This window comes from Periplaneta americana, chromosome 8, assembly GCF_040183065.1.
Source record: "Periplaneta americana isolate PAMFEO1 chromosome 8, P.americana_PAMFEO1_priV1, whole genome shotgun sequence".
Taxonomy (NCBI): Eukaryota; Metazoa; Arthropoda; class Insecta; order Blattodea; family Blattidae; genus Periplaneta; species Periplaneta americana.
The window spans coordinates 71,298,137-71,325,000 of NC_091124.1; the positions used below are offsets into that span (position 1 = coordinate 71,298,137).

The following is a 26,864-nucleotide window of genomic DNA, read 5'->3' on the forward strand; positions in this document are numbered from 1 at the left end:
TACTCTGTGAAGTTACTGCCACTGAATACCTTCCACTATGTGTAAATAGGCCTGTGAGAATTTTTCTCCTCAATTATGAGGTTTCTTTTCAACCAGATATTGCATGCATTTCTTCTGCCGTGAGAAAGTTGAGCACTGTTTAATTAAAACATTACATTATAATTCAGATATGTCGTTGATTTTAACATCCTCTGTCTTCTGCGTCTGTCACTCCGAGTTTCTTTATTGATAATTATATGTTGAGATATACCATAAAGAGGTCTTCCTCTTCTGTTTCTCTGTTCAATCTTCCGTACCTCTATGGTAATCTGCTGTCTTCCATCTTTCTCACGTGGCTTTATAGCATCCATTATAAATATTACTCACGAAACGAAATATTTGCTTCATAACCAAAGGTTCAAGATTGGATGTACGAAACTTTAGATCAGAGAGGCTGATAGAGATAAAAGTTAGATAGATAGATAGATAGATAACTGCATTTATTGATGCATGATAAATTATACAAACTCATGTACACAAGATCCTTCGCACGAGCCCGTACGGCCATTCGTGCTGTAACTATGCACAGTTTGAATCTTCAAAGAAAACAAAAATAATACTACTAATAATAAAATAGTAAAACAACAGTTATTATTACTACCGTTATCATTAATTATCACAATTACATCTAATCTAACTTCAAACCAAATTTCACAAAAATAATAAAAATAAAATAAATGTAAGATATGAAAAGAGAGAGAAAAAAACCACAGTGAAACACACACACACACACACATACATATATATATATATATATATATATATATATATATATATATATATATAAACAATTCAATTCCTTATTGAGACTGCACGAAATAATCCAACTAATAAATATAAAGGTAATACATAAAAAACATACACACGCGATAAAATACAAATAGAAAAAAAAAGACACAATAAATACAAAAATAACATTATCCACTAATTACTTCATCATTCCAACACTAAATAATAACTCTTTCCCATATTTTCTCTGCTCCCTCCCCCTCGGCCAGTTCCACCCTCAACTGTCGAACTTTTGCCATACATTTTTCCACACTGTCACAAAATTTACCGTTATTTAACATATTGTATGTTGCCAAGTGCCCCCTGCTAGATGTAATGAAGGACTCTGGCAGGAATCGTTTCCTCTGAGCTTCTGTGGCTTCACACTCCGACAAAATGTGGTGTGATGTCTCGCCTTTATCGCAAAGAGGACATATTCTCGCCCCCTCTTCGTTGACGGTTTTAAGTGCCCTCCAGGCTCCTAGACGAAACCAGATTAAACCCAGCCTACCTTCTTTGCTACCTCCATAGAGATAAAGTTCGGCCCCCCAATTTGTTTTGATCATCGAGTGGATCTCCAGAGCAACCTTATCCCTACATTCCCCTTCTGTTATTTGCCTGTCTGAGATAAAAGTTAAATATAATTCCTTATGACTATGGGATATTCACGACTAGTAACTCACGCTTTAGGAATCAATTCTATAGGCTATTTTCAGCATAAAATGTCATATGAACATGGGTCCAATTATCATTAGTTTTAAAGTTATTTGTAAAAATTAAAACGTTATACTGTGAATCAGACTTTGGACTTTCTTGTATTGCAATACGAACATTGGAACGTAAACTAAAAAGAAGATTGCGTTGAGAAGTTGCCGCTGAGTAACGGCGAATCTAGAAATTTCTCAATCGTACGCAGTCATCTTGGTGGTTTAGTTAATTAAGAGGTTAGGTATAGCTTACAAGCAGTAAAATTTTTGGAAATGCTCAACATTTTTTCCTCCATTACTGTACCTTGTACAATAATGGAAATTGGTATGTGTAAATCATAGTCCTTCTGCTATATGAAAAAAAAAATATATATATTTTTACGATTTCAAAAAAATGATTTATATATAGGCCTTATATTTTTTTTTCAAAATTCAAAATGGTGGCAGTTTATTGTGCAGTGATGAAGCGTTTTCCTCATAACTCATAAATTTGTTAACTTTTTCATGTTCTCTCTCTCTTTTATTTTATTGCTGAAACTCATGTTTACAATAATCACGCTCTTTCAACAACATTCCTTAATAAATAATAATTTTTTTTATTTTGTGTTAGCAGAAAATACTGATATTTGACCATTTTTAAATGAATTTATTTTTATCAGACAATCTATCAAAGGTAGAGCAGTGATCTTGCATCACAGTATAGATATGACAAACATAAATACACACAAAAAATTTCATCACAGAATGTTGGAAAGTTTTTTTAATTATGTGGGAAACGCTTCATCACTGCACAGTTAACTGAATTCGTAAAAAAAAAAGGAAATATTTTTTTTAAATCGTAAAAATATTTTTTTCATATATCACAAGGACAGTGTTTTACACATACTCATTTTCATTATTGTACATGATACAGTAGTGGAGGAAAAAATGTTCAGTATTTCCAAACTTTCACTGCTGTAAGCTGTACCTAACGCCTTAACCGTATTTTCCTCAGGAATAAGGAAAACTAATAATAAAATAAATACATATTATTCAGAATTAAAGATATGCAGATGCCATACCGAATAAGAACGCGAATTTAGGCGATAAAAAGTCCGGATTCTATCAGATGACAAACTAAACTCCTTATTCCCAAATTGTACATTATTAACTGCGTAAAACTTATCCCCTTCAATAGTGGAGTTAAAATACATTAATTTATATTGTCTGTTCAGCAACTGGCTACATGTAACGATCGCGCCGAAGTACTTGTACGAAGTGCAAAAATTCAGAAGTGTTACCTGTTAATCTGAGAACAACTTGTGAAGTCTTTTTTTTTTTCCTTTTAGTTTAGTCAACCGTTCGAATACAGGTCTGAACCTCACAAGTGATACCAATAAGGCACCACTTATGAGGCAACTAGGCCAGGCGCTAATGGGGTAGGGTGGCCAGTTCCTTTCCACCTCCATTGTATACAACCCTGACTAGCTACATATTACACTAGTCAAACTTGAGGTGCATACAGACAATTGAAGCATTGCGTTGGGCCGAATAACGGCCTATGTTACAGTCTGCTAACTGTGTAGGAGGAACAAAAATGTTACATTGTAATTCCGCACATAAATTTACTATCTGACGGGCAACATATGCCGTTATTCCAGCAATAGCACAATGACTTGGCACAATGTTGCGTTGACTGTTGTACTCGATTCAACATCCCAAGCATTCGTGGAATGAATGTACGTACTTAACAATTACGCTGTTGCAAAGTTTCCACATCATCCATTGTTCAAATGTCACTCATAAAATACAATTTGTTTTCTTTAAAAATCTTCACGATTATAGGAAAACATTATTTGACTTTTCCTTTAGTTACATATATGAGGGCCATAACTTGTGGCCAATATTTCTTTGGATAAGAGATCTACAAGTATGACGCTCGGTTTATGGAACGAAGAATCTCAGTTAGCGCGAGACTTTCTGCAAGATCATAACAAAACTGTAAAGCAAAATAAAAGAACAGAAGATTCATGTTCTTTTAACTTCTGGTTCTTCATCTTACACGATTACATATGCCCTTAAACAATTTAACACTCATAACAATATTGAATTCTGTTAATATTTACAGAAGAGTTCGTGGAATGTCGCCATACAGCTCCAGCGATTACCATTCCTTTCAGTAAATAAAGCAGTCTCTCTTCGTACGAGCTATCTTTTAGAATTTTGCATACAGTTGGGCCTAAAATCAATGGAGAAATATTAGGTAGGCCTATCTCTATTGGTGTTAAATTTCTTAACTACAAAAAATCGTAACACAACACGACAAATGTTACAATTCTCGAGAATTAATTAATGTTTTTAAATTGTTTATTTTATGATTCTTTTTCAACTGCTATGGTTATGTAGCGTCTGAATGAGATGAAGATAATAATACCAGCGAAATGAGTCCAGGGTACAGCGCCGAAAGTTACCCAGCATTTGCTCTTATTGGATTGAGAAAAATCCCGAAGAAACCTGAACCAGGTAACCTGTCCCAATCAGTATTTGAACTCGAGCCCGTCGTTTCATGGTCAGGCACGCTAACCGTTACTCCACAGCAGTGGACGCAATCGTTTTAAACGAGGCAAATATATTAGCTCTTTCATTTTCCTATTCAATGATTCGTCCACGAACATCTGGGAGCTACCATGTTAGCTGTTGGGTCAAAGTTTCGCATATTTGCATACGGTGAAAGACGATGGAATGTACTTACTTTGAATGTTAAAGACTTCTCAACATTCTATTCCGAAGTTCCATCTACTTCGAACTTGCTAGTCTATCTTCCAGCCTGTGTTCATCCTTATCTTTTTAGGTGTTTTATTTATCTTTTCCCTTTGCGGCTTCCCGCGGGTGACCAATACCTCACAGAACTCTATAGGCAACTTCTCTCCCGTAATTATTTCCACATGTCAGTACCATATCAATTTACTTTTTACAAGATGATTCGTCAAGATCTTCTGGAGATCCAATAATTCCCTCATATTCTCATCAAGTCTAGTTATTCTCAGAATTCTGCAAAACCCGTCCATTTCTACAACGTTAATTCGATGTTCTACCCTCTCTGTCAAGATCCAGCCCTGACCTCCATGTTAATATAATCTCTAACAATACTCCAAGAATGTTTTTCTTGGTGCCGCACAGTGGTCTAGAATGCAAATTTAGCGGAACAAACTAATAACTTTTCAACTACCTAACAGATTTTTATGAAATTTTACACAGAAGTTACAAGTAGCATATATATTTTGTATACAAGCTCTCGTTACGTTTGTATAAGGGGAACTATCCCTTACAGGGGGCGCAATTAGACAAAATTAATAACTTTTCTCCTATCTGACAGATTTTTATGAAATTTTGCAAAACAGTTACAAGTAGCATATACGTTTTGTATACAAGCTCTGATTACGTTGGTGTAAGGGGAACTACCCCTTATAGGGGGCGCAATTAGACAAAATTAGTAACTTTTCTCCTATTTAACAGATTGTTATGAAATTTTACACACTATTATTATTTTATTTTAGTTGGTTATTTAACGACGCTGTATCAACTACTAGGTTATATAGCGTCGATGGGATTGGTGATCGCGAGATGATATTTGGCGAGATGAGGCCGAGGATTCGCCATACATTACCTTGCATTCACATTACGGTTCGGGGAAACCCCGGAAAAAACCCAACCATGTAATCAGCCAAGGCGGGGATCGAACCCGCGCCCGAATGCAACTTCAGATCGTCAGGCAAGCGCCTCAACCGACTGAGCCACGCCGGTGGTTTTTTACACAGTATTTACAGGTAGCATATATGTTTTGTATACAAGCTCTCGTTACGTTGGAATAAGGGGAACTAGCCCTTAAAGGGGGGCGCAATTAGACAAAATTGGTAACTTTTATCCTATTTGACAGATTTTTATGAAATTTTACAAAGCAGTTACAAGTACGGTAGCATATATGTTTTGTATACAGACTCTGATTACGTTGGTATAAGGGGAACTACCCCTTATAGGGGACGCAATTAGACAAAATTAGTAACTTTGTCCTATCTAACAGATTTTTATGAAATTTTACATAGTAGTTACAGGTAGCATATATGTTTTGTATACAAGCTCTCATTACGTTGGCATAAGGGGAACTACCCCTTATATGGGGGCGCAATTAGAATTAATAACTTTTCTCCTATCTAACCGTCTTTTATGAAAGTTGCAGTGTCCAGTCGATCAGTCCTAGTGAAATGGAGGAGTACACGAGAGCGGAATAAGCAGACCTGATTTTCGAATACGGATGAGCCAATGGGAACAGTAGACAAGCTCACAGATTGTATCGGGTCAAGTACCCACGCAGGAGTCATCCGGCCCATACCATTTTTCCACGACTGTTCCAAAAGTTAAGGGAAGGAGGACACGTGTTGCGAAATTACAATTCCATTTCCACACAATTATTTTTGCTTATAACTTTCGACTCAGTCATTTCCGGACCATGGTTCCTATCTCAAATTGATACATGTACCCTTCGTCATCATCCCTGAAAGTTTGTAACACCACCTCGGAAACACCCTGTATAAATTAAAATTTTTGGGGTTATCTACTTGGAATTTTACAGCTGTATGAATCAGAGGTCTGCAACGGATAGATTTGATCGGGGAGGGCGACGGCATAGTCGAGTCCGTACCCGATCGGGTATTTATCTGCCTGAACCCGTTCGAATTCTATCCGACACCCGATTTCAAATCGGACTGAAACAGCGACGCGTTCTGCGAGCAGTGATAGTGCAAAACTGGTGAAAAATTACTTCACGTTGCTGCATTATGATTGTATTAATTTAGCAATTCTCCGCATAATGTAGTGTTTTAAATGTCTTAGTAACAATTCTAGTAAGAAAAAGACTAAATGTGTTATAATTCTAATACTACAATGAAAAATATGATTTTTTTTTTCTGGCAAACTCCAATTCGGGCAGCCAACTTATGACATTTTTTAGACTATTTTCTAGCCTTTTTACATTTTACCAGAGTACAAATTTGGAATAAGAGCTACTTTAAACTACAAATTTCTATTTCCCAACTTGGAGTTTTAACTCCATGCATGATTACATTTAACACACTGAGCGAATATTGGGACAACAGTTTTGTTTTTGTTTGCTAATATACACGAGGATTTACCGTCACTTACGGAGCTTATTTCCGAAGACATTCTGAGCAAAAAATGGCATATAAACATTTGTCCTAATCGCAATGTTTTCAAAGTTACACTAATTTGAAGTTGTTAGTAAAATATCTTTTTTCTTTAGTTTTACGGTAAAAAAAATACAAGTAAAGAATAAACTATTCAGAAATGTCATTTCTTTAATTGGCTAGTAGGCCTATTTTCAAGCTTAAAATGCGTTGTTAATTTCCTTGTACAGATTTTATTTTTCAATTTTAACTAAAAATGACATCATTCTTAATCACTTCTCACAAAAATTGATACAAATCATACGACTTTAGCAACTTTATTCCATACATTCTTAAAGAATTTACAAGAATGGCGTGATTTGTAACAGTAAGTTGTTATAAATGCATAAGAAAATGTAATTTTGTAGTTAAAAATCGAAAAAAAAATCTCTACGAAGCAATTATGAAATTCACAACACATTTTTAGCTTCAGAATACTAGCTAATTAAAGAAATGGTACTCTTGAATAGTTCATTCTTTATCTGTAATATTATTTTATCTTTAAATGTCAAGAATAGTGGTATTTTAGAAACAACTTCAAATTAGCGTAATTCTGAAAATACTGAGATTAGGACAAATTTGATATGACATTTTTTGCTCGAATGTCTTCGGAAATAAGGGACGGTAAATCCTCGTGAATCATCCTGTATAAAACCGACACCAAATTTTGCTTTTTACTCGCGAACTGAGGTGCAGTATGCCAATTAATTCTTCAGTTTTAAGTCTTTATTGAAATCCAAAGGCGGAATCTTAATGCCTAGACATAGTCACAATACTGTCGAAAAATAATTGCCAAGTTCTAAGCGAGTGGAGCTACTGTGAAATCCTGCAACTAGACCAGGAAGATCCGACAGGTCCCTACTGATCCGAGATCCTAATACTATATATGATGTCAAAGCGTGTCTGTATTCTAGCGTCATTCCTTTGTTAGGACATGAGATCAGACCCGACTAAACCCAACCGGCGTGGATTACTATTTCTGTCAACGAGACTATTGTCTGGTGAATGTCACGCTACCACTGAAAGTGTTAGATAACACAGGAGGCTACGAAAGAAGATCAGTTCTATATGGGAGTGAGATAAAACTCATATTCTCTTTCGGGAATTCAATCTGTGTCCGCTCCAATTGTATCTGGACACGCTACCACTTGAGATACAAGTATTAATCGATTAACACGGCGACACGACGTACGCAAAGCAGTGACGCGTGGACACGCAAGTTTACAGCACGCGAGGAGCAGCGTGCAGAGGGTCAACAACTCCCTCAGCGTGTTGCGCGGCGCCCACGCGGCTGCGAGCTCCAGATTATCGCCTCGTAAATTACCTGCCAGAGTGACGCAAGCCGCACCATGTCGTTGCTTTCCCTAAATACTGCCGCCGTCTCGGAGTGTCCGCGAGAACTGGGGCGTGTCACACCGCAAAGAAAGGATGAGTGGGTATTAACAGACTAGACAGCAAAATGAAAACGAGATATTTCAATGCAGTAACAAGACTTGAGGAGTGTATTCTGGGACAGCTATATTATAGGATGGAGGCAGTCAATCCTTCTTCTTCTTTTTCTTCCTCCTCCCCTTCTTCTTCTTCTTCTTCTTCTTCAGCATCAGGGTTTAGGCGAAATGGCCTGTTCAGACTTAAGATGATTTTGTCATTTATCCATCGTGTTTTAGGTCTTCCAACACTTCTTCGTCCTTTCGGCTGATAATTAAGGAGTATTTTTGATAATCTATATTCTTGTATTCTCTGAACGTGTTCGTACCAATTTTGTTTTTGTTCCTCTATTCGATGGGCTAGATTGTAAGTATTTAATTGGTATCTTATGTCTTCGTTTCTCTGATGGTATATAATTAATAATCTGGCTACACTTGAGGAATTTCATTTCACTGCTTTCCAAATTTCTTTTATTTAAAGTTCAGTTCTTGCACCCATAAGTCAAAAGTGCGACGGCTAGAGTTTTGTAGAATTTCATCTGTGTTTCTTTCAAAGTTTTATTTTTGAGTGAGCGGCAAATTGTCCCGCACATTCTCTGAAATTTGTTCATTTTATGATCAATATCGTCTTATTTTATGTATGAGATATTGCAACGTAAGTAATTAAAGGGTCCCGCGCCGTGGCGTCGTGGTCTAAGGCATCCTGCCTAGGACTTGCGTTACGGAATGCGCGCTGATTCGAGCCCTCATGGGGGAAGAAATTTCGGCCAGTGTATGGGACCGGTGCCCACCCAGCATCGTGATGCACTTGGGGAGCTACGATATGTAGCGAAAATCGGTTTCGCAAACCAGTTATAACGGCTGGGGGGAACATTGTGCTAACCACACGATACCTCCATACTGGTTGGATGATCGTCCACCTATGCTTCGGAATGTGGACGTGAGGCCAGTAGCTGGCTGGTCGGTCTTAGCCCTTCATGGGCTATAGCGCCATGGATTTTATTTAAGTAATTAAAGGATAATACTTGTTCTATTGCTTCATCATTAATTATAATTTTACATCTTAAATGATTACTCCTAAAAATGCCATTGGTTTATATTTAACGTTGGAAATTTTAAGATTATAGGTCATCATGCATTTTTGCAGACGATGCGCTGCAATTTGTAAGTCGTCTTCCGTGTCGGATATGAGCAGCTGATCGTCAGCAAATAATAAAATATTTAAAACCATATCATTTATGTTAAGTCCATGTGTAAAATCTCTTTGCCGGTCTTCAACAGCTCAGTCAATATAGGTACATGTTAAAAAGTGCTGGTGATAATGGGCAGCCTTGTTTCATGCCTTGATTAATTCGAGCTTTTTTTACTAGTTGCATTCGTAATGTCTATTAATATTTTATTTTATTTTTTTATTTTATTTTATTATCTGTATTTTTGTATAAACTTTGTATTATTTTAATTAAATAATAGGGGTATTCTTTACTATACATTATTTCCCATAATTTATTACGTTGGACCTTGCCAAATGCTTTTATACAGGGTGTTTAAAAAATACGGGGCATAATTTCAGGTATGTATTTCCCACATGTAGACAATCAAAATAGTTCATTACAACATGTGTTCGGAAATGCTTTATTTCCGAGTTATGGCCTTTACAACATTTAAAATTCATAGGAACGTTTCTCTTTCCGCAGGTCGTTGCCGTCAAAGGAGACTGTCTGGAGACTGTTGAAAGAGTATCAATTGTATCCTCATCATTTGCAACGTGTACAGACCCTGTCACCAGCAGATTACCCGGCACGAGTTAGGTTCTGTCAGTGGTTCTTGCAGCAGTGTGGCGTAAATCCGAACCTTCCTGCCTTAGTATTATTTACAGATGAAGCAGAGTTCACACGAGATGGCATAATAAATTTCCACAATCAGCATGTATGGGCGTATGAAAACCCACGTGCAACAGTTCCATCTCATCACCAGGTGCGGTTCTCCCTCAACATGTGGGCCGGTATCATTGGTGATCGATTAGTTGGATCCCATGTACTTGTAAACAGACTTACAGGGCAGGCGTACACAAACTTCCTGGAAAACACCATACCTCATGTTTTAGAAGACACTCCACTGATCAATCGTCAACACATTCACTTCTTGCATGATGGCGCTTCTGCACACTTCAGTCGTACGGCTCGCCGGTACTTGGATCGAAGGTTTGCTGATCGATGGATAGGTAGAGGTGGCCCAATTGCTTGGCCTCCACGCTCACCTGATGTGAACCCTCTCGATTTCTACTTGTGGGGCAATTTAAAATCATTGGTTTATTCGTCTCCGGTGCCTGATTTGGAATCCTTTCGGAATCGAATTGTGGCATGTTCTGAGGACATACGCAATACTCCTGGAGTTTGGGATCGTGTTCGCAGGTCAATGAGACATCGATGTGAGGTCTGTATTCAAGCAGGAGGTGGACATTTTGAACATCTTCTGTAATGACAACGACCTGCGGAAAGAAAAACGTTCCGGTGAATTTCAATGTTGTGAAGGCCATAACTCGGAAATGAAGCATTTCCGGACACAAGTTGTAATGAACTATTTTGATTGTCTACATGTGGAAAATACATACCTGAAATTATGCCCCGTATTTTTTAAACACCCTGTATAGTCAACGAACATTATATTAGTAGAAAGATTAAACTCTCGTCTTTTTTTAATGGTCTGTTGTATTACAAAGACACAGTCACTACACGATTGTCCCTTCCTGAATCCACATTGTTCTTCATTACATTCTTCAGTTAGTATTGACGCGTCTAGTTATTTTTGGAAATAGCTATAGGTTGAATTCAACAGGCTCATGCATCTGTAGTTATAACAATCGTTAAGAAAATTAAATATTATTTTGAGATTATATCCCTAGCTTTCTGGAATACAGATCAATTACGGTCATCCGTACAAGATCCTCGACTAAATCCTATAATTGTTTTTTTATATCACTGTAACGATCTTATATTCAACTTCACATATGTTTAATGGCATATACTGGGTGTTCATTTCAAAGTGTGTCATGACGTCACTGTTGATGAGTCAGCGATTTGAAGCGAATTTCAGCTTTGGTGTCAGAGAAGTTGCCTATTAATCAAGGCGTTCAATCTGAACTTGAGAACGTGTACGGTATAACTTGAACGTCGTAGCAACAGGTGGCGGTCTGTACGGTCTGTATGCTACCATAACTTCTTTCGAACTGCGTTTTGCGCGGCCAAGTCGTACGCAGGGTATTTTTTATCATCCGTTGCGTACGGCAACATTCCACAAATTAAATGCTCCGTGTCCATGTTGACCGTCGAAGTTAATGTCAACAAATACGTAAGTAATCGTCTTAACCCTCTCCCCATATCCCGACAGTAAGAAAAAACTCACCTCAGTACATGTTTCGAAACAGTTCACATTCCTGCCACTACCGGCGTTACGGTACGTATCGGTAAATACTCTTCTGAATGAACGCCGTACTTGCTAGGCAACTTCTCTGGCAGATAAGTAATACACCTCTTCGGAAGTGTAGGAAGACTGAATTCTCTAAGCTCATTGACTAGCTACGTGACGGCATATAGCGAGCCATGACACATTTTGAACTGAACACCCAGTATAAATGTATGACATACACCAATTCATATACTCATGTTACAATATCTGCGTTTCCTACAAATTTGATTTTATGATCTTGAACATGAAGCGAGTAAATTTCCCTCATTATTTTTATTGATTTCCATAAACTGCTGAAGAGCTTGAACCATATTAATCGTTCTATAATAATTGAGGCACTGAGATAAAAAACGGTATCAGTCATGCAGAGGTCATTTTGGGAACGCTACATAAAGCTTCAGAGACTGCACTGTATTTGCTTTAACCACCTGTTTTTCGTATTGTTACTTTGCACTAGACCAGATCTACTTGTCCCATATGAAGTTATTATCATTTTTTTTTAGAAAACGTAACATATAGAAAATAATTTTGAAAACTGTTAACATGTCTCCTTTTTGATGTAAAGGATTTACCTAAAAAAAATAGTAAATAAATTAAATAGGTACGGTAATCTCTTTTTGGTATTATACAGTGTATCCGCAGAAACATTCCGGGATTCTGTGACTGTATGTTTTACGAAATTCACACCGGTGTTATTAGAAAGAACAGCACAAAGAATTTCAGGAAATACGTAACTGATAATAGATGACCGAAACAACAGATGGCAGCACAAGAAGAAAGAAAAAAAACGCCGTTTCCGCTATTTCGCTTGTCATTAAGACATTGTTGGATATAAGCAAATTGTGTTAAATGACCTGTGTGAATTCGGTTTTTTTTTTTTTTGTGAAAATTTATTGACACTAATGGCGAATGAAGAAAACCTTTCAGCCAAATTCATTTTTAGTGACGAGGCAACGTTCCACATCAATCGAAAAGTAAATAAGCACAATGTTAGGATTTGTGGGAGCAAAAATCCACATTTCATTTTGGAGATTGAACGTGACTCCCCTAAGCTAAATTTGCTTATATCCAACAATGCCTTAATGATAAGCGAAATAGCGAAAACGACGTACTTTTTCCTTACTTTTTGTGCTTCCATCTGTTGTTTCGGCCAACAATTATCAATTACGCATTTCCTGAAATTCTTTGAGCTGTTCTTTCTAATGGAACCGGTATGAATTTCGTAAAACACATAGTGACAGAATTATAGCAGTTTATAACCCCGGAATGTTTCTATTATATAAATATTAAAGCACAAAATTATATAAACAAGTTGACATCTCAGTAAAAAACTATTCAGTTGGGTCACCTTCACTGTCTCACAACTCACTCCCAGAATCTTGGAATGCTTGATCATTTTAACACTGTATCTCGAAGTGCATGAAACACTCTGTTAAAAGAAGACACTTGGCAAGTCCCATTTTTCAACTTAACGCTAGAATTATACAATTCCACGCAAGTGGCAACTTCCATTCTTAAATTAAACGATGAAGGATTGCTCATATAATATGGGAGCACTCTTAACTCGGATACACCAAAATTGATGACAAGTCCCTTTTTTGATCTCAGCTCCTCAATTTTATCGGAGGTATTGTTTTCACGCGTTGAACTGTTGCATACATTCCAATTACTAAGTGAATGATAGTGAAAATTACGTAAATATCTCATTCAAAATAGAGCCGATCCACTGATCGACTGGCAGATCGGCAGAGTGACTCACCGACCGGAACCGACCGGCAAACCGAGTGACTGACCGATCGCTAAACCGAATGGGTGGTCGGTCGGCAGACCGACTTACCGAGCGACTGACACAGTCTGGCAGATCGACCGATCAATTAATTGACAGACCGATTAACTGACTAATCGACCGACAGACTGATTGAATCACTGATTAGCAGACCGTCCGGACGACTATGACCGTTCGACCTAGTGACTATACTTCGTCCTATTTTGTCTGACAGGAGAAGTAAACATTGCTGATAGCGGATTAGAGAAGTATAATTGTTATTCAACCAATGGCAGAGGTCTCAATCCATGCTTACCTTGAAGTTGGGTGGTGGTAGAACGCTTCAGACCGCCCAACTTCAAGACAAGCGTGAAATAAGATCTCTGCCATTGGTTGAATAGCAATTTATTGTACTTCTCTCCTCCTCTGCCGGCAATGTTTACATCTCCTGTCAAACATTATGGAAAGAAGTAAAAATTACGTTCTATTGACCAGCAGAGGGAGCGAGAGGTAAATCGACCGAGTTTGTGACTGGACTGCCGACCGACCAAGTGCCTGTCCTGGGAAATCGAGCGAGTAATTAACCATTTGACAGACCAAACAAATTAGCTACTCTGCTGGCAATCTGATTATTTAAGCTTCAGCATCTTTTCGGGTATTTTCTGAATTTTATTTATCAGATAACTATTTTTTTGCGGTATTGTTAGGTTTTATTTTATTGAGAATACAGTAAGATGTAGTAGTTTCCCCATTACTTTCTTAGCCACTGAAGGTAATAATTATTATCACTTCGGAATATGTATGATAAGAACTTTCTTGTGTTAAATATTAACATATTTGTTAACAAGTTTCGACCTATTTTCGGCCATCTTCGGAACTGGTTGCAATTTTATGTGTGTTTTTGTTTTCGTATGTTAGTGTGATGTATTTTTTGTGTTCTTGTGTTTGTGTTGTATTCTTCTGTTTTTTGTGGTTTTGTTTTGTCTTACGTATACACAAAAAATTCATCACACTAACATACGAAAACAAAAACACACATAAAATTGAAACCTCATTCAAGAAATTAAACTATAGTATCGCATACAGAACAAATAACACTCTACGGAAACATCTCAACACACAAACAACACAAACAAACAAATACAACCACACAGGCGTATACAAACTCAAATGTAATACCTGCAACAACTTCTACATAGGACAGACAGGCAGATCATATCAAACACGCTACAAAGAACACATCACAGCCATAACAAAATTACAAAACACCTCCACATATGCAGAACACATCACAAATGCGAACCACACCTACGGAGACATCAACACAGACATGGAAATACTGCACATCCAACCAAAAAGCCAGAAACTCAACACACTAAAACAATATGAAATATACAGACACACGAAAACACACCCCAACGATATTCTCAACACACAACTCAATTTAAAAACACATACACTCTTTGACTCTACACTACGAACGCACCCACACAGGAAACAAGAGGCGCCAAGACCAACAACGACCAGTTCCGAAAATGACCGAAAATATGTCGACATGTTAACAAGGTACGTTAATATTTAACACAAGAAAGTTCTTATCATACATATTCCGAAGTGATATAGTGTTGAAAGTTGTGTAATCAAGATGTATATAGAATTATTATCAATCACACCTATTCTACTTCAGTCATGTCACTTGACCAGTTCCGCATGTGATAATTTTGCATGAACATGTAGCAAACTAATTTTTCATGTAGTCAGCTTTGTAAAATGTTACTTCTTAAACACATGGAAAAATACAAGCTGAATGTCACATAGCTTAAGGCCTATCTAGTTCAGGTTACAGTGATACATTTCCGCCTCCCTGTTCGAGGTGAAATTTAATGCAGTTATTTGCACTGAACAGGATGGCAGGGGGAAATAATGACTTTTTAATTACGAATACAATGCACTTTACTCCGCTGTAGGGTCAACCTACATATTGCAATATTCTCAACCGGGACTATTGAGCGCTTCCAATGCGATGCTTCCTGCCGTGGGCTGAAGGCTTTCATATTCGTGGAAGGGTGTTTGAGACGTGGGCGAATTTCCGATACCACATTACCCTGTGGCACCAAGATATCCGTAAACTTTAGACAGGAACAAGAGAACAGAGCATTTGTGAGCACAGTGGGAAACACAAAACATGGCGAGCTGAATATAGACACGTCCAAACCTGCAAGGTGCCTAAGAAGTCTCTGAATGGAAAGAAAATATATTATCTTTTTATGAATACGTCATTGTACAAAATGTTATTAGGAAGAAAGATTTCTTCAAGCATTTAGCGCCGCTCAACGGATTTGAAAGACTTGCTTTTTGCACCGTGCCATAGATGAAGAAAAGTGTCGGAGCTGTATCTCGGCCCTATCATCAGTGAAGGCAATAACGACGAAGCCTGCCTCTTGAACCCTTAAAAGGTACTAAAATAAATCTGAACCATGTGTAAGAGAGCAAAAATGCGTATGTAAGAGGGCAAGACAAAGTATAAACAAGCAAGAAAGGGTGTAAGTGTGAGAGTAAAGAAGAGTATTGGAGGAAGAAAGAGGGTACCGGTAATAAAGATTGATAGAGTGAACTAAAGAGTGTAACTGAAAATGTAACAAGGAATATGAGGAAGGGTGTGTAAGTAAGAAAGAAGACAATAAAGAGTGTAAGTAAGAATGTAAAAAATATATAAATAAGAATTAAGGGAGAGTGTGAGAATAAGAAAGAGCGTAACAGAGTAAGAAAGTAATATAGTAAGAAAGATTGGTAGTAATAAAGAAAGAAAGATAAGTGATAGAGTAAGAAATACTGTTACCAATAGAGTAAGAAAGAATATAAATAATAGTGTAAAAATGACTGGTAGTAATATAGTAAGAAAGAGTGTAAGTAATAGAGTGAGAAATTACATAAATAATGCAGTAAGAAATAGTATAAGTAAGAGTGTAAGGAAGAGTGTATGAGTGTAAGCAAGAGAATAGGAATGTAAGCAAGGGAGCAGGAGTGTAAGCAAGACAGTAAGAGTGTATGTAAGACAGTAAGAGTGTAAGCAAGAGAGTAAGAGTGTAAGCAAGAGAGTAAGAGTGTAAGCAAGACAGTAGCAGTGTAAGCAAAAGAGTAGGAGTGTAAGCAAGACAGTAGGAGTGTAAGCAAAAGAGTGGAGAGTAGGCAAGAGAGTAGAAGTGTAAGCGAGAGAGTAGAAGTGTAAGCAAGACAGTAGGAGTGTAAGCAGAAGAGTGGAGTGTAGGCAAGAGAGTAGAAGTGTAAGCGAGAGAGTAGAAGTGTAAGCAAGACAGTAGGAGTGTAAGCAGAAGAGTGGAGTGTAGGCAAGAGAGTAGAAGTGTAAGCGAGAGAGTAGAAGTGTAAGCATGACAGTAGGAGTGTAAGCAGAAGAGTGGAGTGTAGGCAAGAGAGTAGAAGTGTAAGCGAGAGAGTAGAAGTGTAAGCAAGACAGTAGGAGTGTAAGCAGAAGAGTGGAGTGTAGACAAGAGAGTAGAAGTGTAAGCGAGAGAGTAGAAGTGTAAGCAAGACAGTAGGAGAGTAAACAAAATAGAGGAGTGTAAGCAAGACAGTATGGGCATGTAAGCGAGAGAGTAGAAGTGTAAGCAAGACAGTAGGAATGTAAGTAAAAGATTAAGCAAAATAGAGGAGTGTAAGCAAGACAGTAGAAGTGTAAGCGAGAGAGTAGAAGTGTAAGCAAGACAGTAGGAGAGTAAGCAAAATAGAGGAGTGTAAGCAAGACAGTAGGAGTGTAAGCGAGAGAGTAGAAGTGTAAGCAAGATAGTAGGAGAGTAAGCAATATAGAGGAGTGTAAGCAAGAGAGTAGGAGTGTAAGCAAGGGAGTGTGAGTGTAAGCAAGTGAGTAGGAATGTAAGCAATGGATTAAGCAAGGAAGTAGGAGAGTAAGCAAGAGAGTAGGAGTGTCAGCAAAAGAGTAAGCAAGAAATTAAGGAGTGTAAGCAAGTGAGTACGAGTTTAAGCAAGGGACTAGGAGTGTAAGCAATACATTAAAGAAGAAAGTAGGAGTGTAAACAAGAGAGTAAGCAAGAGAGTAGGAGTGTAAGTAAGAGAGTAGGAGTGTAAGTAAGAGAATAGGAGTGTAAGTAAGAAAGTAGGAGTGTAAAGAAGAGAGCAGGAGTGTAATCAAGAGAGTAGGAGAGTACGCAAGAAAGTAGGAGACTAAGCAAGAGAGTAGGATTGTAAGTAAGTGACTAAGCAAGAGAGGAAGAGTGTAAGCAAGAGGGTAAGAGTGGAAGTAAGAATGTAAATGTAAGCGACGGAGTGTAGTGTAAGTAAGCGAGTAAGAATTTAAATAAATATTTAGAGTGTATGTAATTCATTATTAATTTTATTTTAATTATTTATAGCTACAAACACAAAAATAAATGCTATGGGCATGTTTAATCAACCAATACAAAATTAATATAAGGTTAAAATTGAAGAGTTCCTGTTCGTTCAGAATATTCACTCACACCTATAAAAATGATTGTCGACACGTCATATCCGTAAAATATTTCTGAATGTAGATAAATTGATGTAACTGTAGAATAACTTGTTTAATTTTAGAGAAATTGAATTTAGCCTAAATTAATAAATAGTGTTATTGTTTATACGTCGTATTTTAATGTGATTTCCGTATGTAACACAGAAGAGGCTCAAGATTGAGATGAGGAAGAATGGAGAAAAGTAAAATCGAGAACAATAATTATAATTATGAAAGAAAAAGAGCAAAAACGTTAAGAGGTGGAGCAGAAAGAAAGTGAGAAGACAAAAAGAGACTGGAAAATAAGATAAAAGAGAAACAGAACAAAAGCTAAACAAGTTAACAAAAGAGGAAAGGATAACAAGTGATAAGCAGGGCATAATCTATGGAGTAATGTAAAAGCGTTCCCTTCAGCTAAGAGTGAACTTCATCAGTATTATATACATAACTAAGAAAAACATAATTGAATTGCCTTATCCCCTAGAAAATGTACCTTAATCTTGGCTCTTTCGATATTGTGTCGGGAGTTAATTTTCTTTGGGCTATAAGTAAAGTGGTGCACTTACTTTTCAGAATATTCTATTGAAAGAAAACACATGATCGAAAGCCTTGCTCTTACTTAAACAGACAAGGCTTCAAGCACCAGATGCCTACAAAGTAGTTACTCTATTATACCTAACAGTGTCGAAGAAAATTTCAATATGCTAATACACAACATTATGGTAGTCCCTCGACGCATGTCAGCGATCCGTCGTCCTCCGTCATTTCCATTTCAGTTTGTTGTAAAGTAACTATATATTCATGAAATTGCCGCTAAAAAGATATAAGCATTCTTCTGAAGTAATGAAAAAAAAAAACGGTGCTAGGTAAACAACATTTTCATTGTGTATAAGCAGTAATTAATAAAACAGATTTTGTTAAAACGTGTATGAATTAATTGTTTTTAACCATTATTCGATAGCCACAGTTCTCATCTAAAATTCACAATCCTAGTAGTCTATAATTATAGTTTAGTTCCGCGAAATTGTAAATTTCAATTAAATTTAATAAACTCTGGGTTTTCAGGTACCTTTCATCCATGATAATATCATGTTCACTTAAAATGATAATTAAATGTTTATATAAATACACGTACAATAATAATAATCTTGTGTCAATTATGCCTGCCTACAAGTAAGCATGACAAAATTGTATGAAAGTGTTAAAATTACACATCAGAAAGACTAATATACAAGACTTTACCTGAAAAGTGTATAGGCCTGTTCGAAATTTCAATATGAGAATGTGTGTTCTGGGTTGAACTGTACATAAAAATTCCTCATCATCAAGTTCGAAAACTTAGACCCAAATGAAATTACCCTACAAATTAGGCTATATTATATATTTAATAATTTGTCATGGAGAATAATATCTGTAATATTGACAATGTTTGAGGAGAAAAACTCGCTCCGGCGTCGGGGATCGAACCCGGGTCCTTGGTTCTACGTACCAAGCGCTCTCACCACTGAGCTACGCCGAATTCAATCCACAGCAATATTACAGATATTATTCTGTATGACAAATTAATAAATCTATAATATTCTCATAGCTGCAGTGCATATGTCTGTACAGATTACTGTGCACTTAACTGCGGAATCCAGGCCAAATAAGTCACTCAGCTGAGTGCGCTCCGAGTATAATGGCAGTTGACACTATACATACACGTCAACATATATGCCTAACATGGAGTCAGACCAAAAAGGGAAACATTGAAGGAGGAGAATTCGATCTGGTGCTGTGGATTGAATTCGGCGTAGCTCAGTGGTCAGAGCGCTTGATACGTAGAACCAAAGACCCGGGTTCGATCCCCGGCGCCGGAGCGAATTTTTCTCCTCAAACATTAATTGTAAATAGGCTATGCACATTACTGGTCCGGAGTTTTAAAATATTTATGATTAAATAAAGAGTATAAAGGTGGCATGTGTTAAGTCTTTCCACACACTTGCAAACAATTCTCTTAGAGGGAAACGTAATCCAAGCGGTGATATGCATCATATTTCACAAAAGAATAAGGTACATACTAAGATTTGTTGGACTATCTTTTAAATTATTGATAAAATCACAGGAATATGTTTCATATCAAGGACAGTTCAGTTATTTTATCTCCAGAACGAGTGAAATTACGTTATTTAAAAATCATTTAGAGTGGGTTGCAGGGCGCGCTTCCACCACAGAAAATTTTATAAAATTGAATCTTTATAATATACCATAATAAAAATTTTGTAAATGATCCTTCCAGGGGTATTCAAGTTTATTTCATTATAAGCAGGCTTAGGATCCGAGACAACTTAAGAATGAAGTGAAGTTACAGTGCAACGGAGTACAGATGGAGTGAGGTAGCAAGTTGAATTTTGTTTACCTCTGCGTTAGTGTACAATCCGGTTCGTGATCAGAGGTACAGTATTCCTCAGTCTCTCCCTACGAAACGAACTGAGGCCATCACAGTGCATTTTCAATTCATAGTGAACAGTTTTTTTTCGAACTAGTTGCAAGTATGTAGGATACGTTGTTGTTTATTGTAATGCTAACGCCTTCAACGTCGCCGAAGGACATGAAAACTTGTGAGGTATGTATCCTACTTCATTTTCCACCGTCACTAGATTGCACTATTAACAGTAGAATATAACGCAGTACATTGACGTCGTTGTTTACATTCACAGTATGTCTGTATATTATGTTCAAGGAACTCTATAGTCAAGTTGTGCGTACATTGGTTGCTAAAGTGTCTCGAATCCTAAACCTGGTTATAAGTATAACTTATGTTTCTTGTGATTTTGAAGTAAAGAACTTGAAGTAGTTTAATTATATGGAACTTCACCCATACGGCAAAGTTTTAATCTCGAACTCAACTGCAGCCGACCTCCTATGAGAGGCAAATTGCACAGGAAAGATTTATTCATGATTAAAATTGCAGTAAATTTTCTCGTTTTGCTGGCAGATCAATACCGAGTCTTCTGATGAAATATTTCATAGTCGAAGGTTTAAGAAGGCTATCAGAGAGGAATCTATTTTTCCGTGATTCATTACGTCACGGCCCGGGAGAACACACGCCGCTCGTAAATAAGACTAGAGATGGGAAAATTTCACACCTTGGTTGGCAATTTATCAGTGAATCGAAAACGGTCGCGCGTCTAATATCCCCTGAACGGGAAGTAGGATGCCTAAAAAAAAAATTGTCACGTCTCCAAATCTGTGTTTTCGAATTCCCTGCAATGTTTCATGACTTGCTAAGCGGTAATAGGCTATTACTCAATAATATACTTGAATTGCAGACTATATACTGTGATTAAACAGCAGTTTTAAGAGTAGTTAACAGCATTGTTGTCTGACCTTATCAACTGATATTGTATGTTATCTTAGACTAATACCTGGCTTCATATCGATTCCACATAATGGGATTCCCGTGATGTGTACAGTAGTGGCAAAAAAAACCGGACCGACCCTTGTAGCTGATTCCAGGGCCTTGTTCACTCCAGAGCACGATAGACTGGTAACTAAGACTTTGTGGTTCGAATCCTGCCTGAGAAGGAAACTTTTTTTGTTCCTTACTCAAATTTATTCCCAATACTTTTCGATTGCTGCAATCGATAAGTATTGAGAATAAATTTGAATAAGGAACAAAAAAAGTTTCCTTCCCAGGCAGGATTCGAACTATGAACGTCTTAGTTACCAGTTTATCGTGCTCTGGAGTGAACAAGGCTATGAAATCAGCTACAATTGTCGGTCTGGTTTTTTTTGCCACTACTGTACATGTAAAGTCATGTAAAGACTGGGAGGTCAAAGAGGTAGAGATAATCTGGACGGTGCAAAGTTCGTTGACAGTAAGTTGTGCATCATTAAAAAAACTCGAGGAATTTCATGTATACCTGTTACATCCGATGCATGCACATCTTCGTGGTGGTTTCTGGGCAATATGGGTATTTATGGCTATATGTTAAAAACAAACATAAATTTACTACTAATCAGAACGTTCAGAAGTTCAATACAAGAAATAAATCAGGTCTTCATCTACTCCATGTTAATCTCAGCTGTTAGAAAAAGTGAGTTCAGTATTCATGCATTGCAGGCTTGAATTTACTGACTAATTATCTTAAGCTTTGAAGGGCCAAAACAGAAAGTTTGGAACATAATTTAAAAATTTCTTGATATCGCTATCAATGAGCCAATATATTTCTCCAGGAATTATGAAAATCTTTCATGCAGGGGCGAAAAAAGCGAATTCCTGATTCTAATTGGCAGCCAGTCAACTGAGGGAGAAAACCCCGACAGAAAATCTTTGGCCGTCCAGGATATCTGTACAGTTGGAAATAAGGATAAGAACCCCATTTCGGACAAAACTCTTATTCAGAAACCTTACAGAATTTAAGAAAAATCGATATCAGAAGATGGAAGTTAGAAGCTGAGGATGGGAATGTCTGGAATGACATCTGTAAGGCACCCAAAGTTCTACAATAATTGTAATGCTATGGAGTGAGTGAGTGAGTGAGTGAGTGAGTGAGAGAGATCTGATGGAGAAGAGAGATACTAGCATGAAGAGCAAGTGAGAGAGGATACTGTATGCATAAGTGTGTGTTAAGTGAGGAAGAATAGGTGAAGAATTTGGCAAATGAATATGTGTGGTGTGTGTATGAGTGAACTGATTGCTAAGTATGTGATTTTCAAACGTTTCAATGAGTGAGTGAAAACGTTTGAGCGTGTCAAGTTGTGTACAAGTGTGAATAACTGTCATTGCTTGACTTAGGAGAATTCTCGAGAGTGAATGTGGGCTCAATATGGAAGGGTAAAAGTGCATGTACAAACATTTGAGTATTCCTGACTGTATTATGTAAGTTATTGAGTGTTTTGAGTGTTTATGTCTTACACTGAAGAACTACTAGTGGTTTCAGCAGAGAATCATCATCATCATCATCATCATCATCATTTGAGCCTTTTGGCCCGTTCTGTCTCTACAATTTCTGACTCCACTGCAGTCCTTGACCACCCACATTTCTCCTCCCTCGTGGAACATACTGAGAAGCTTTCTTCCGGATTCGGTCTTCTTTCTTTCTTTCTTTCTTTCTTTCTCTTTATTTATTTCTTTCTTTCTTTCTTTCTTTCTTTCTTTCTTAAGTGCTCCTTCCATCTGTGTTGATAATCTTCTATGTGTTGTATAATTCCTAAAATCTTAGTTCCATCCTTACGATGGAATAAACATATTACATATTTATGCAATAGATTACGTAAAATAATTTATATCTTTGTTATACTTCGGTCATATTTACCAGTTAATATTTTACGTCTCATTTATTTAGCTTTATTTCAATCCATTCTCCAGTATGGAATTTTAGGATGGGGAAATTCTTGTAATTCTAATCTCACTCCTCTAATACGTATTCAGAAAAGAATAATTAAAATATGCCTTAATAAACCAATTTATTACTCATCCAAACTTTTGTGCACTGATTTTAAAGTTTTGAAAATGAAACAAATTGATTATGATGCCTTATTAAACTTCATACATAAAAATCGCAATAAATTCAAATTGTATCATCATAAATATGGAACTAAAAGATCCGATTTTCTACGACTAGAGGAACCAAAGTGTTTCACAAGCACAGCTCTTAGCCATGGTACCTACTTTGGTCCAAGGTTTTATAATAAAATAATTGAAAAATATCCAAATTTGGAAAATTTTTGTATCAGAAGTTTTAAATATTGCGTTAGGAATTTAAATTTTAAACAATATATATTGATTCAATATGTAGGCCTATATCTATTTGTATGAGTTAAATTGTTAAAATTGAAATTGTATTTTTAAACTTAATTTATTCATAATTGATTAAATGGCGATCTCACTCGTGTTAATTATGTAAGCATGTGTGGCTTACAGCTGTTTCGGTGCTACTTGACACCATCCTCAGAGCCTACTAGATCTCGGCTCTATCTCAACTTCGCTGCATGTTGTGTGGGTGCCTTAACAGCTGTAAACCACACATGATTACATAATTAACACGAGTAAGATCGCCATTTAATCAATTATTTATATTAAAGTGTTAAAAGTAGTGTACGAAAGATTCAACATGGATTAATTTATTCCTATAATTTTTTTTCCTTGACCCACTATGTGTCAAATAATTATCTTTGTTTGTGTTAAGTATGTGTTTGGATAATTCCCTGAGCACGAGTCTTTACTCCTTCAGGGAAGAATTAAGACTGTATTTTTGTAAATGTTATTTTACTAACAATAAACAACAATAACCTCGCTGCTTTTGTGTGTTAATGATATACCTCCCGCTGAACGTAAAAATCTAATCTCCGAAGTTACTATGCGTCTTTACCAATTTCAACAACGTCCATGTTTTCTTTTTTTGGGACAATGACAAAGTTTTCTTTGGCAACGGTTCACAGCATGCATTTAGATCGCTTCAACTCCAGTAGGTAAGTATAAATACATAATAACGGTTACATTTGTAGACTAGGAATTAATACAGTTACTCACATACGAGATCATGGGGAGGTTGAATGCTGCCGCCATGCGCGCCTCTGTGACGCAGGTCTCCTGGGGGCCGATGTAGGCAGACACGTTCTGGGTCCAGAGCTCGGCCGTGAGGGCAATGCTGACCAGCTCGTCGCCCCGAGTCTCCGCCACTTTGAACTCCAGGCGGTGACCCCTCGAGCCCATTAGCCCTTCGTTAAGCTCTTCTACGGCCAGCGAGATGGCTCCCGAGATACTGAGCCCAGGGCGAACGTACTCCATGTCCCCCGGGCTGCGCTGAGACCCCGTGAGATAGCCCAGCGTGAACACGTCGCCTCCCGCCAGAGGAAGCGCGAGGAGCGCCAGAAGGCGCCACATCCCCCGGATCGCTGTAATAGAAACACACTGTATAGAGCAACAAAAAATCTCCATGTATGGTTGTGAAACTTGGACTCTCACTCTAAAAGAGGAACAGACCTCAACAGAGGTTAAGGGTGTTCAAGAATAAGGTGCTCAGGAAAATATTTGGAGCGAAAAGGAGAAAGTTACACAACGCAGAACTGAAAGCATTGTATTATTTTCCTAACATAATTATAAACAATAAATCGAGATGTTTGAGATGGGCAGCATATGTAGCCCGTATGGATGAATCCGAAAATGCGTACGCTAGGGACTGGATTAATCTTGCTCAGGATAGGGATCGATGGCGAGGTTGTGTGACGCGGTAACCTCCAGGTTCTCTAAAAGCCATTTGCAAGTAAAATCTCCTCGAAATACATTGTACCAAATATGTACACGTACAGTGCATGACCGTTACTATTATGGATGCCTAGGGCTGCAATAATAATTATAATTATATAACACGTTGTCTACGTTAATAAAAACATTTTGAAGAAGAATGAAAGTAACTCCTTGCAACTGTTGCAGCAGAAAACACTGTAATATCTGTATTAATATTACAACATAAGGAGAGACAGAAAATATCCTCCCTCCAGTTTATTTTCGCAGAAACATGTGGTACAGTGCCTGAACAAAGTACTTCTTTTCTTTTACATAGAACTACGTCTTTCTCCTACTAGGTTTGAGTGGCAAATTAAGAATTGATGATCACAAAATAAGTAAATCCCTCTCTCCTCCGTTGCATTCCCCTCGTTCTCCAATGTATCCCTTCTTCAATGCACTCCCCTTCTCCACCACCACTCCATTTCCCTTCATTGCCTTTGTATTTCTCTCATTCTCCTTGTGTTTCTCTCGATCTTCTTGTATTCCACTCAATCTAGATGTATTCCACTCTATCTCTTGTATTACATTCAATCTCCTTGTACTCCACTCAATCACCTTGTATTCCACTCAATTTCCTTGTATTCTACTCACTCTCCTTCTATTCCACTCACTCTCCTTCTAGTCCAATCAATCTCCTTGCATTCCACTCTATCTCCTTGCATTCTACTTAATCTCCTTGCATTCCACTCCATCTCCTTGTATTCCAGTCCATCTCTTTATATTCCATTCTATCTCCTTATATTCTACTCAATCTCCTTGTATTCTACTCAATCTCCTTGTATTCTACTCAATCTCCTTGTATTCTACTCAATCTCCTTGTATTCCACTCAATCTCCTTGTATTCCACTCACTCTCCTTGTATTCCACTCACTCTCCTTGTATTCCACTCAATCTCCTTGTATTCCACTCAATCTCCTTGTATTCCACTCAATCTCATTATATTCCACTCAATCTCATTATATTCCACTCAATCTCCTTGCATTCCACTCAATCTCCTTGTATTCCATTCAATCTCATTATATTCCACTCAATCTCCTTGCATTCCACTCAATCTCTTGTATTGCACTCTATCTCCTTGTATTTCACTCAGTCACCTTGTATTCCACTCAATCACCTTGTATTTCCTTCGTTGTTCTTGTATTTCCTTCGTCCTCCTTGTATTTCCTTCGTTGTTCTTGTATTTCCTTCGTCCTCCTTGTATTTCTCTCGATCTCCTTGCATTCCACTCACTCTCCTTGTATTCCACTCAATTTCCTTGTATTCCACTCAATCTCCTTGTATTCCACTCAATCTCCTTGTATTCCACTCAATCTCCTTGTATTCCACTCAATCTCATTATATTCCACTCAATCTCCTTGCATTCCACTCAATCTCCTTGCATTCCACTCAATCTCTTGTATTGCACTCTATCACCTTGTATTTCACTCAGTCACCTTGTATTCCACTCAATCACCTTGTATTTCCTTCGTTGTTCTTGTATTTCCTTCGTCCTCCTTGTATTTCCTTCGTTGTTCTTGTATTTCCTTCGTCCTCCTTGTATTTCTCTCGATCTCCTTGCATTCCACTCACTCTCCTTGTATTCCACTCAATTTCCTTGTATTCCACTCAATTTCCTTGTATTCCACTCAATCTCCTTGTATTCCACTCAATCTCCTTGTATTCCACTCAATCTCCTTGTATTCCACTCAATCTCC

The 26,864-nt window shown here is 37.4% G+C and overlaps 1 protein-coding gene across 1 annotated transcript in view; it reads right to left on the bottom strand.

Annotated features, from left to right (window-relative positions):
• The window catches only part of LOC138704813 (guanylate cyclase 32E), a 786,020-nt gene that overhangs the window by 532,582 nt on the left and 226,574 nt on the right, over positions 1-26,864 (bottom strand). Inside the window, exon 2 of the mRNA XM_069833092.1 lies at positions 24,412-24,776. Coding sequence (XP_069689193.1) covers positions 24,412-24,765 — 354 coding nt within the window. The 5' untranslated portion in view covers positions 24,766-24,776. The remainder of the gene's footprint in view (positions 1-24,411; positions 24,777-26,864) is intronic.